The sequence below is a fragment of the Verticillium nonalfalfae genome (assembly GCF_003724135.2).
Source record: "Verticillium nonalfalfae strain VnAa140/NRRL 66861 chromosome Unknown scaffold_81, whole genome shotgun sequence".
In the NCBI taxonomy this organism is placed as follows: Eukaryota; Fungi; Ascomycota; class Sordariomycetes; order Glomerellales; family Plectosphaerellaceae; genus Verticillium; species Verticillium nonalfalfae.
In genome coordinates, this window is record NW_021167306.1 from 88,605 (window position 1) to 101,005 (window position 12,401).

General features: G+C 54.2%; 5 protein-coding genes across 5 annotated transcripts; 1 reads left to right on the forward strand and 4 right to left on the reverse strand.

The window, feature by feature from the left end:
* Positions 1–65: 65 nt before the first annotated feature.
* On the reverse strand, positions 66–1,472 carry D7B24_008812 (uncharacterized protein; the record flags this gene model as incomplete). The annotated part of the gene is made up of 1 exon (XM_028642895.1): positions 66–1,472. The coding sequence occupies one exon, from the start codon at positions 1,470–1,472 to the stop codon at positions 66–68; it is 1,407 nt and encodes a 468-aa protein (XP_028493449.1).
* Positions 1,473–1,907: 435 nt separating this feature from the next.
* On the reverse strand, positions 1,908–3,713 carry D7B24_008813 (uncharacterized protein; the record flags this gene model as incomplete). Its single annotated transcript, XM_028642896.1, has 1 exon — positions 1,908–3,713. The coding sequence occupies one exon, from the start codon at positions 3,711–3,713 to the stop codon at positions 1,908–1,910; it is 1,806 nt and encodes a 601-aa protein (XP_028493450.1).
* A 424-nt stretch (positions 3,714–4,137) lies between these two features.
* Positions 4,138–6,044, reverse strand: D7B24_008814 (uncharacterized protein; the record flags this gene model as incomplete). The annotated part of the gene is made up of 3 exons (XM_028642897.1): positions 4,138–4,434; positions 4,498–4,933; positions 5,011–6,044. The coding sequence occupies 3 exons, from the start codon at positions 6,042–6,044 to the stop codon at positions 4,138–4,140; spliced, it is 1,767 nt and encodes a 588-aa protein (XP_028493451.1).
* A 1,033-nt stretch (positions 6,045–7,077) lies between these two features.
* On the forward strand, positions 7,078–8,969 carry D7B24_008815 (uncharacterized protein; the record flags this gene model as incomplete). Its single annotated transcript, XM_028642898.1, has 6 exons — positions 7,078–7,257; positions 7,308–7,442; positions 7,501–7,749; positions 7,796–7,909; positions 7,967–8,208; positions 8,267–8,969. 6 exons carry the CDS (start codon positions 7,078–7,080, stop codon positions 8,967–8,969), a joined length of 1,623 nt encoding a protein of 540 aa, XP_028493452.1.
* A 362-nt stretch (positions 8,970–9,331) lies between these two features.
* Positions 9,332–10,900, reverse strand: D7B24_008816 (uncharacterized protein; the record flags this gene model as incomplete). Its single annotated transcript, XM_028642899.1, has 1 exon — positions 9,332–10,900. One exon carries the CDS (start codon positions 10,898–10,900, stop codon positions 9,332–9,334), a length of 1,569 nt encoding a protein of 522 aa, XP_028493453.1.
* Positions 10,901–12,401: the final 1,501 nt, after the last annotated feature.

Below are 12,401 nucleotides of genomic sequence, written 5' to 3' on the forward strand. Positions count from 1 at the left end.
CCTATAATGGGTTTAACGTTTGGTGAGCAATACATGTGGTACACTATAATACAAGTCTTGATACATCATGAACTCCGCTTTACCCACCCTTTCGCACCCAAGATGCCCCCATCATCGCCCGTCGGATCAAGAGGCCACTTTTTGATCGAGTGCACCGACAGCTCGCTCTCATAACCAGCCTCAAACATCTCCATACCGGTCCAAGCAATCATAGCTGCATTGTCCGTACACAGCTCAACAGGCGGCGCCGTGATCTCGATGCCGCCGTAGCCCCGCACGTCAAGGAACGCCCGGAGCACATGCATCAGATAGCGATTGCTTGCCACACCGCCAGCGACAACCAGCGTCCGCACGTCTTCGAGCCCCATCTCCTCGTTGCCAAGCGCCAACACGACGCGGCTGGCCAGGTGCTCAAACAGAATCCGCATCGTGTCGCGGCCCAGGTCCCGCCGCTCAGCCTCGCTCATGGCGGGCCGCGCCTCGGCGATCCGTTGCACCTGGGACCCAAAGCCGGAAAAGTCGTAGCGCATACGCCGCGTCGTCGCGAACGGGGGCTTCAGGTGCCAGCCGTGCGGGGAGCGGTATGTCGCGATCTCGTCGGCGCGGATGCGGGGCGGGGTGTAGGCGTAGTTCACGGCGCGGCCGTCGGCGGCGGGCGGGAAGACGAAGCGTTCAAAGAGGCGGCCGTACATGACGTCGTCTGTTGAGGCTATCAGGGACGCGGGGAGGACTTGGCGGGCGGCCTTGTCGATTGCGTCGCCGATGGCGACCGAGTCGGCCTCGGCGAGGATACGGTGGTCGTTGAGCGCGCGGGAGTGGACGAGGATCGTGTGCCCGCCTGACACAAGGAGGGAGAGAAAGGGAAAGGCGGGCTCGGGCCCGGTGCTCTTTGGCTCGGCAGGTCGAGCTGCGCCGTTTCCTGCCACGGTTTCGCCCCGCGCGAGGGCAGTGACGAGACGGGGCGTCAGGGCATGGGCTTGCATGTGGTTGACGGCCACGAGGGGGACCTGCCAGGCGGCGGCGATTCCCTTTGCTGTGTGGAGGCCCGCTGACAGGTTGGCGAGCATGCCTGGTCCTCGTGTCACGGAGACAAAGTCGGGCTTTTGCTTCTGCCGCCCGCGGACCGTGATTGTATTCGGCGACGTGCTCTTTGCGTCGGGGAGGAACGGCAAGCTCTCGTTGACGAGTTCCGCGAGGGTGGCGCCATGGCCGGCGAGCGCTATGACAGGAACGACACCGCCAAAGGCGCGGTTGTCAGAGGTGCGCTTCTGGTTGTAGTGGAGGATCGCAGCTCCGTCGGGGTCCTTGGACAGAAGGGCTACGCAGGTGTCGTCGCAGGAGGTTTCAATGGCGAGGGTGAGGAGATGACGGTGGTGGGAGGTGCGTGCCAGCCGTTGTGTGCGGAAGAGCGCTTGGCTGCGCGGTTGACAGGCATTGAGCCATGGTCTTGGAGCGCGGCAGAGGGCTCGCATCAAGATGGATTTCAAAGTGAAGGTTCCGATGCCAGCAGGGCCGCGGGAACCCATACCTCGTGCCAAACTCTTGGTTCGACCTCTTATCTTATCGCTCCATGACTGACCGAGGCTTCACCGAACCCCTGAATTAAGAACTATCACCACATCCCCATCAGGTTTACTACAGTTTCACTCAACCCTTTGATCTGGCTATCCGTCTTGGAGAACAAAGCTACAATCACCAAGCCGCAGGAAAATATGGGGCTCAGATCCCCAGGTGGTGACTGTTTCTCCCTCTTTCCACGTGCACTCGACGAAGCAATTGAGGTTTTTAGAAACTCCGACCGGCCCAAACAACTCGCGGCTCCTGTGAACCACAGTTTAAGCAGATAATTCTTCCTTTTCTCTTTGCTATCTGCACGAGTTTTCCGATTCCTATCATTCCGAAACGTCTCACTCAATGCTCCAATCACCCTCAAAGTCTGGATGCACGCTTACTTGTCCCAGCTGGTGCTCGCCCCAATTCGTACCATCCACCCTCTGGCCTCCAATGGTCCAGTTCCGAATGACGATTCCAAGGGTCAGATTTCCCTGGCCAGGCGTGTAGTTATTCATGTTCTCCCCTGCATCCATTCCCACCACACTGTGCCCAAGTCTGACTGTCTCGTCGTCATGCATCTTTTCGAAGTGGACATTCTCAATGAGCAAGTCAAAGTTTTGAAGCGGCGCCATCGTCATGAGAGCCGCGCAAACACCCTCGCACACAAGATCACTGATATGCAGCGACATCTTGCGCGACGGATCAACCAGCTTTGGATCGGCGTAGAACGGTGACGCGCCCAGGATAGCCGACGGCACGTATGCGTTCGGTTGGATCCAGCGGTTGTGGATCAGGCGGACATGCTTGACGGACACGCCGCTGACATCGCGTGGTTTCCACCCCATCTGGATGATGGCGTTGTTGCGCGCCTTCCAGATGGTCAGGCCCTCGAGCTGTGCCCCTGAATGGTACAGCTTGATAGCGTCGTCGTTGACGTGCCAGAAGACGTCGCGCACCGTGCCCTTGTACATTTGCGTCCCATCCGTCTGGAAATAGAAGGCCCCGACCTGCTTGTAGTCCTGGATGTGGCTCTGCACCTTGTTGTCCTCCTCGTGCGGTGTGTGGTTCATGGGGTGGAGATCCATCGTGTTGAAGGGCGGCGCATTCAGGGTTGGTCCGATGCAATGCCACGTCTGGTTGTCCATGACTGACTGGTGCCAGAACATGCGTAGGCTGTAGCGGTCGTCCTTGACGGCAGTGTAGTCCTTGATCGTGTTGGCCATGTAGGCATAGTTTTCGCCAGACACTACGGCGTGGCCGACGGTGTAGAAGTCAGGGTGCTGGGTTGTGTATTCGAAGGCGCCTTTGATGTAGGTTCCCGGCTCGAAGTAGATGTAGTGTGTACCTGGGGAGAGTCTGATATGGTCCTTTCCGAGAAGGCCGTCTTTCTCGACCCAATAGACCCCGGCCTCAAAGTACAGAGTGGGCTTCGATCCCAATGCTTCCCGGGTCAGACTTCCCGGTTTCATCACTTGGGTTCTTGTTGACGTTTTCGAGGGAATAAGATCATCCGGAATCATGGGACTCGCGAAGATGAGGAGAGCGTTCTTGGGTTCTTCGCTGACTATGACGCCGCCCTCCGCCACGTAGTCTGTGCCATTTGAGCGAAAAGTGTAAAGATCATCCTGAAACTCGACAGAAAATCTGGCGCCTGACTTTTGGTACGGGACCCGAATGATGACTGTGTCTGGCTGGGGGCTCCTAACTTGGAAAGCAAGGTCGACCGGCCGTATGACGATGTTGGAAGCCGGACCAAGTGCTGATCCATCGGAAGAGATGATGCGAACGTCGACATCTCTGCGATACTGAAATTGAGTCCAGGCCATGCTGATCCCGGCGTCTATCTCAACAGTGACGCCATCGCCGTCCGTGAGGTTATACTCCTTGCCAGTCTGTGCGGGATCGAACATCTTCCCGTTGCCATTGCGAGGGATGGACTCGTACACGAAGGAGCGTTGAAAACGGCCGGTGCTTGCCGCCGAAACGGACACTTCATATCTGCGTGACCTTCGAACTTCATCAGGCGCCGCAGGTCTCTGGATGTCGATGGTGGATTTGTGGTGCCACCAAGTCTTTACACCAGGAACACAGGCTCCAGATGAAGGGCCAGACAGCGTCGCCAGAAGGAGGAGAAGTGCGTTGAATGAAGAGAGATACATGATGGTGCTGATGATCGTGGAAGCTGCTTGCTCTATCGTGAGAAATCAAACAAATCCGTGGCCATCAGCGCAGCTATTTGTGGTTGCATACTGGAGGGCGATTCTCTCAAACAGGTAGAATTGCAACCACTTGGAAGCTAGTCTCTCGACGGGTAATTACCTGATTGGGAAAGGCACCGCATAATACCCCAAGAATGCAACTTGTGGGGATAGCTTGGGGAACCTGGGGATCATCCGACGTTACCGAGAAGATGAAGGATCGTCGGCAGAGCGGCTTTCTGGGATTTTGTGGGATGATCCAGACACAGCGCTGAAATATTCGGTCGATCCAAATCAGCCACAGCTTGGCAACGACATTGGAGGGGAAGGATTCCAAGCCTCGAGTAAGGATTGATGAATCGCATTGCATTGGATAGTAAGCCCCTTATGGGACGTTCTGCCAGACCCCGTCTGGAACCTCATCATTACTGTCATACCCTTCTTGGTCTACTTCGTCACACGACTCAATAGCTCTGCCCGTCTCTCTTTGCATAAGCAACGCTGTGGCTCTCTCAGCCAATGGACCCAAGTAGCAAGACTCCTGATTTCGAAAATTGGCCAGCAGACACATGAAGCTGTGCAGAAGATTAGGGATAGAATCCATACCCCCAATCAGGTGTTCTGGTGGTTGCCTGGGCAATAGGTCACAGAGGAAACCTGCAATATCCGATATTTTTTGTTCCTGTTTGTGCATTGAGTGGTTAGTTCGTGTTCATAGTTCATCACCGTGCGATATGCGACTTACCATGCCGATGCCGTGAGATCCCAAGATCTCCAGTCTGGCAGCGCTAAAGCAATTAAGCAAGTCGCGCGCCGCAGCACGTACCAGAGTGGCCGCCCCCTGGCCATGCGACTCGTTGGAACGGATCTGAAGCTGACAAACGAGAGTTCGGAGCCAACATTGTGTGACTGCGACGTCGACCCTCTGGGTCTCGTCAATGATAGACGCCAGAGACATGGTGGAGAATTGATCCGGGTCCAATAATCTAGCCACTGAGTCGTTGGTTCCTTTGAGATAACCTTCGCTCCAGGAGCATACAAAATCAGTGTCTATGGTGTTGAACAGCCTTGCCAACTTGACAAAGCCGGACAGCGTTGGCTCATCTGCGCCATCATATATCCTGGGCAAGGCGATGGATGCTCTCAATATGGGTGTTGTTCGGTGTTGAAGGCAGTACGCCCTAGCGCACCAGTCAGCAGCATGTCCGAAGTAGCAGGTTTGGGGGCATTATCTTGCCTTTCGGTAATGAAAAGTAACCAGTAAAGGCGCCTCCTTCGTTCATTGACCTCCAAGCTCGGGTCGTTGTAAGACTCCTCTCGGTTCAGGCCCAACGCCAGAGCGAAACTTATCGCCTCTCTCAAGTGGTACCACGCCTGTTTACTCTTGTTGCAATTTCCATAATAGGAGAATATGAAAAATGACTCCATAATCGTCCATTCATCCGCATCTTCGATGTAAGACCTGTCATGACGACCAGCGAAACATTGGCTGATGTACTTGTCCGCGAGCCGCAAAGACAATACCTGTCCAGAAGTCTGAGCGACGTCGAGCCCGTCCACGCTCGGGTCTGTGAGATTCAACTGAACAATGACAGCAGCAGACATGGCGGCAAAGAACCTGCCAAGGCTCGGTGACACGAGCCCCTGTGGCAGCGCTAGTTTGCTGAGCAAGCAGCCTGGGTCCATGATGGGAAAGACCGGATACAGTCGTAGAAGAAACACCCTTGTCCAATGGGCATATTCTGAGAGGGGATATGCGGCCGGCATGTTCAGCTCCTGGGGTTGTGCCTCGAGACCAGGTTGGAGGCTTTCCAAGGAGATGGTCGGAATAGGGAATGGGCCACCCCTGGTATCTGGCATGCTTTCAGGGGATGCTGCCAAGGTGCAGGCTTCGAGGCTGTTTTCAGAATGAGTGCCAGAACGATCCCGGTGTCTTAGGCTTGGCAACTTGTTTGGAGGGGAGGTGATTGCCACCTTCGAGCCGAATTCCGGAGGGTTGTGTAATCCACTTCTGGGTGATGATGAACATGCTGAAGCTGGCGACGGCTGATCCCGTAGTTGAGCCTGCTGGGGCTTCTCTTTGCTTTGCTGTCGATCCTTTCGAGGCGGTCGACCTTTGCGCTTTGGCATAGATGCATACGTGCAGGCTGATTGTGTGTCCTGGCAGGGACCGCACGGCTCTCGTCTGTCGCATTTCATCTTCCGGTATCTGCAGTGGTCGCATGCCCGGCCAGGGGCGGGATGGAGTTGTCTCTTGCCGTCATCTTGAGAACCGATCTTGAAGACGATCATGTCACTTAAGCAAAGCGGGTTGTCTGAACGTCGAGGAGCCGGGCATTGGGTCAATTGGTGGATGTGCGGAGTGTTGTATCAGGCCATGCGTTTAACCTCCCTTTTAAGTAAACGCCCGCAGCCAAGTCATGGCCCAGCTCGCTTCCACGGCGATTGCTAGCGTCTTCGTTTCCCCGCAGGACTGAGCTTGCCGATCTGGCCGGCCGGCCGACTTCGCCGATGCGCCGACCTAACGTATAGGGTCTGGGTCAAATGTAAAGGCATATAGCCATAACAAGTCAATCTTTTCTCTTTCTCATAACTAAGTAGTCTGTAATCAACATAGTGGTCGAGGCTGGCACTGTACTGCAGAAGGTTCAACTGAAGCACGCCGCCTCTACGGAGAAAGGTTGAGATGCTCTGCTCAGATGTCTTGCGTCGTCTGCCGCTACTAGAAGGATCATTTGCAGGGCAATATATTTTCTTAGATAAAAGATACGCCCATCAACCCCCCTAGCAATGTAATTTAGATGCTCCTCGGCTTGAGTTCAGGAGGCTGTAGGAAGCTTTGACCCTGGTGGGTGGTTTCACGCAGAATTGATGCTTGACTTGTTCACTTCTTTCCACCAGCGATCCCATCATCTCGACATTTTATTCGTGTTTCCAGCCTGAAACGGGGTCCAAGAAACCTGATGTCTTTCATAAGTCCTTGAACGAAAGACACGAACTTTTGCGCGATGCAAACTAGGGTCAGCCACAACTCCACCTCCGGCCCATTACTCAAAATGGAAATAACCCGCACCTACGGCCGCGGCGAAGCCCAAGGCATATCCCCGCACGAGTCTAGGGGGGCGGTAAGTTTCCCCATGGGATCCAAAGGCCAACGTATACTGGTGCTCTTGGATCGTCCTAAGTGCTCAACCTGATAAGTATAAAAGCACCTGTCCGCTAGAAGCACAAGTTGAAGGATGGATTGTTACCGACCAAACACTTGGAGACCAGCGACAAACCCCCAGCATCCAATTTAGCTATCAATTAGCAAACAAGCTTCTCAATGGATTCAGAGAAACAGGACCGCCCTAATGCTGAGCATGGAGCTCCTGTCCGACAAGTTGAAGATGCGGCGACTCTCGCTACGCGCCTTGAGCGGCAGATGACTGTTCGTCAGTCTCTGCGTTTCTGGCCAAAGGCTATCATGTTCTCTTTGATAGTTTCTCTTGCTATCATCATGGAGGTGTGTATATCTGAATCCCGAGAATCGTTCTCACACTCACTCGTTGCCAGGGCTATGATACCAATTTGATGTCCAACTTCTATCCCTTTCCCATGTTCCAGAAACGCTTTGGCGATCAGGTAGACAAGGATGGGAATCCTCTGATCAGCGCTGAGTGGCAAACCATCATCAACAACTCTGGCCAGGTGAGCCAATTCAGTTCCAGCATTCTACTATCATCGGCTAATATGAGATCATTCGCAGGCTGGATCTATCCTTGGCCTCTTCATCAATGGTATAATCACCGAATGGATCGGATACCGCTGGACGATGCAGGTTGCCATGGTTGCAATGATCGGTGCAATCTTCATTCCGTTTTTCTCGACTGGCCTTCCCATGTTCGTCGCGGGAGCGGTGTGCCAGTCGATTCCGTGGGGCATCTTTCAGACCCTTGCCGTCACTTATGCGGCTGACATCTGCCCTCTGGCCCTCCGCCACTACATGACCTCTTGGGTAAGATGACTGGGCGATAGACCGGTGATTTACAGAAACTAAATAGAGGCAGATAAATATGTGTTGGGTCATCGGTCAGCTGATTTCCATTGGCATCTTGAATGGCCTCCTTTCGCGCTCGGACGAGTGGGCCTACAGGATCCCGTTCGCGCTGCAATGGGTAAGTTTTGAAGACGAACACCCTGCTTTTCACGTTTGAAAAAAGAAATGCTCACAGAAACAGATCTGGCCTGTTCCCATCATGATTGGGACCTACTTTGCTCCCGAGAGCCCCTGGTGGCTCGTCAGACATGGCCGATACGAGGAGGCGAAGAACGCTGTCTCCAGCATGATCACGCCGCAGGCTGATGTTGAGTTCGACCTCGACGCCCACATCGAAATGATGCGTGTTACAACCCAGTTCGAGAGAGAGAATTCTGCCGGTGCTCATTACTGGGATTGCTTCCGGGGTTCCAACCTGTAAGTGATCAACCTAGAAACTGGTCTGGTTGTCGGCTGCTGATCATGTCTCCAACAGTCGGCGCACTGAGATTGCGTGCGTGGCTTGGCTCACGCAGGCATTCGCCGGCACGCCCTTTATGGGTTTCGGCGTTCAGTTCATGATCCAAGCTGGCTTATCTGCTCGTCACGGCTTTGCCATGAATCTCGGACAGACAGGCCTGGGTCTCCTAGGATGTATTCTTGCCATGTGGGTTCTGACGCGATTCGGGCGTCGGACAATCTACCTCGTAGGCCTGGGCTTCGCCTGCGTTGATCTAACCATCATCGGTATCCTTGGTATCCCAACCGAATCGCCATCAACGTCTTGGGCTGTCGGCGCCCTCATGGTCACCATGGTTATCTTCTACCAAATCACCATCGGTCCGGCCTGTTACACGATCGTGGCAGAGATTCCGTCAACTCAGTTACGTATTAAGACTGTGGCTTTCGCGCGAGCCTGCTACAATGCTGGAGGCTTCATCACCAACGTGATCATGCCACGCATGCTTGGTAAGAACGCCTGGAACTGGGGTGCCAAGAGTGGCTTCTTCTGGGCAGGCCTTGCGGGTCTCTTCTTCACCTGGACATGGTTCCGTCTGCCCGAAGCCAAGGGTCTGACGTACGCGGAACTGGACTTGCTGTTCGAGCATAAGACGAGGACTCGTGGTTTCTCTCAGCAAGCAGCGGACATGCTTAAGCCAGAGCTCGAGGAAGTCGGCAACAGAAAGGCTCTCAGTTAAAGAGCATTCTTTTGGCACTTGGCATGTATTAACCAATGCCAATAAAACACAAGGTACCTTGTGCATAGTTCAACTCAAATGTGGAAAGATCTATCTCTTTGCCACGTATTTGCAGGAGAACGACAAAATAATGTATTTCGCCGCTCAGCATGACACGCTTCGTTTGTTCTGTAAATTCATCTTAGTTGAGCATGAGAAGCAGTTGACGTGGAAACAGGTGAGACAAGCAGAGTTATGGCAACCAATACTAGGCACAATTAAAACCCTTTGAGGCAATTACTCAATGATCAGATGGTCTTTACTATCGAGGATTCTGTCCACAAACTTGTCCGCCGAAAAGAGTTTCATCACCGACCGGCCCTTCAGACCAGCGGTTCCAGAGCTCCGCGTTGACTGACTTGAACCTCAGGGACATCTCGAACGAGGCTCACCCACTTTGGTAACACCGACGCAGCCACCCAGTTCCCATGAATCTGTGCCTTGACGTGCAGTGGAAGCTGAACAATGGCCACCGGTTTCTCGAACTCTTTCGTGTCCAGAACAACCAGGTCATTGCGGTTCGCACCACGACGCTCAACCATGGCAATGACCCAGCCGTCGCCCTCAGACGCATCCGGGCTCCGCGGAACAAAGACGGGCTCCTGCACGAGTGAGTCATCACCGGCATAAAACCAGCGGGTTTTGCCTGTCTTGTGGCTGTGCATGGCCAGGCCATTGAGGCCGTGGAAGATGTTTCTGCCGCCGTCTGACCTGTTGGGCACAAAGACGTTGAGGAAGATGTATTCGTAGTCGGACGTCATGAAACGTTCGTCCATTCGCGGGAACTCAGAAGGCACGTCTAGAACGACGAAGGGATCCGGTATAGTAGAGCCGCTGGGCTGACTGAGGTCAATCTCCCAGCGCACAAAGTCGGCCTTGGCGTCGGGTGCTGGCATTCTCCCATCACCGGGAGGGAAAAAGGGGAACGCATTGTCGTGGACACGCGACGAGTCTACGTAGAGTTTACCGTCCTTGGACTCGAAAGCTCCACCAGTATGGATGGGCATGCAGTTCCTCCAAGAGTAAACCCTATGTTCACCCTGTTTCCAGCCGGCGGGCAACGGGGTTGTCTTGCGTCGGGGGACGACGACGAAAGTGGCTGGCAGATTATAGTCCCAGGCCCAATGCTGCTTGCCCGCCTTCATTCGATCGAGGTCGGCTTCGAAGGGCCAAAGGAAGAGGATGATCCATTGAGGTGTGATGGCGCAGTCGTGGATGAAGGCGCACCACGGTGCCTCAATCCATTGTTCGTCGTGCTTCTTACCCTCCTTGTCGAGGGCATAGATGACAACATCCTTTGTTGCCAGCCCTTTGGCCTCATAGCCAAAAACAACAAGTTCGTTAGTGAATGGATCAACCTTGGGGTGAGCGGTGAAGGTTTTGGCCTTGACTTGGTCTCCGAAGGGATCGTAGGACAATGTCTCGAGTGTGTCAGGATCGAGAGCGTAAGGCAGAGCGACTTCTTTGAGAGCGAGCAATTTTTCAGCCCAGAAGACAAGATTCGTGTTTGCGGTCGAGTCAACAGCGGCCCGAACGCAGGGGTGGTGCGTGAAAGGATTTCGGTAGAGACCAAATAACGCTTTGTTGGCCCTTCGTTCAAGCTTGTAGCGTTCTGTCTCGATGTACCGAATCTTCATGTCGACCCGTCCATTGCGGATTCGAAACGCTGAGACGTTGCCATCGCCATCAATGGGTACATTGTCTGGGTGAGGAGGGACGAAGGGATCGCACATGACACGGTAGAATGTGCCATCGATGGCTGCAGGGATCTCTCCAAGAACGACGACGTCGCCAACTTCCCCCTCGATGCGGCATGGCAAGCTGGAGCCAGCCAAGTCAAATGCCTGAGGCCACTTGCTGGTGAGCTGGGGTTCTTCGTCGTGCCGGGTCATGGTGTTTGCATTAATCGTCCAAGGGTAGAGAGGCAGATTGACAGAGGAGCACAGCGAGTGAGATGAAGCAGAAGCATGACTATATCCAATGCCTTACAAGGATGCCTTAATATACAATTTACGACCTCACCAAATTACAAGCCCTCGTCTGGAAGCCGGACAAAACCCACGAGCAGAGTCTTGACCACGGCGTAGTCTCGTGAGCTTTCCGCCTGGCTGAGCCTCTCAGGCCTGTGGTGGATGTCAAACGCAACCCCAATGACTGGCTGAAGCCTCCTTCAACGATGGTGTTGTGGGGCGGACAATTCCCGCCTCCGCTCGCCCAAGCTCCAGTTCATGTCAAGATCCGGATCTGCTCTAACATTGCCGTGCATATGCCGAGTGGGCGTGATGCGGGGAAACACACAGTTCCGCTACCCTGCCTTGGACTACTAACGAAATGAACCAACCCCAACCTTGCCAAGGGCTTGTTTTGCCCGCGCAAGAACCTCGCTCCAAGACCTATAAGGTACTTGGTATATCCACTCACATCCCGCATATTCCGATGATGTCCACAAGGACACACGCATGTATCTCAAACGGCAAAGCACGGCCATGGGTGAGTGAAGCGGATGTCTTTTTGCCCCAGCTTTCAAGCTGATACTGATTCGAATCCAAGGTGTAGGACAGCGTGATAGCTATTGTATTTGCCCCTTTTGCGAAGCGAAGTTCTCGAGATCGTGAGACACCATTTGAACACCTCTACCAAGGGTCCGCTGCTGCAGCTCTTGGTAAATTGACAATGTGGTTTCTAATTTAGCAAACTGCTAGGGACACAGCGCGGCGTCATTCAACAACCTGCCCACAGAAGAGAGGACGGCCCATTCCTCCGCCACGCAAAAGAGGCCGCAAATTCAAAGCCTGTGACGCTTGTGCCTCGGCCAAAGAGGGCTGCGATGGTGGGCGGGAGCGGCCTTGTTCTCTGTGCTTGAGTCGTCGGCAGGCCTGCACTTTCGGGCGAGCGAAACCTGGGGAGCTTGACTGCCCAAAGCCATCGCAACCGTATCTTCCAACTAGGCCTATCTTACCTGATCATGTTGGAACCGCTCGAAGTCTTTCTTGGGCCCCCCAAAAACGAGCCTCGTTGCCCTTGCCCGCCACCGGAAACGGACCTGACGAAGTCTGTGGCGATGATCATGGCAGCCATTGCACGAGAATACCGATATCATTCCTGCTCCAGTACACGGACCCCCATAACAGCAGGATTCACCAGTACTTTCCATCTCCTCTAACAAGTAATGACGATAGATTTCCGCCGTCCGCGAGCCAAGCCAAGAGTCCAGCAGGTAGCGAAAGCCCCTTAGACTTGTACGAAGACCCCAGCGGCTGGAATTGGACCATTGCAGGAGATACAGAGTCTCTTGAACAGTTCCTCGGCCTCGACATCTTGCCCATTGAAAGCTGGGACTGCGGGGATGGAGTGCGATACACTCCCTCACAGGGCCCCAAAGCGGAAGATCCT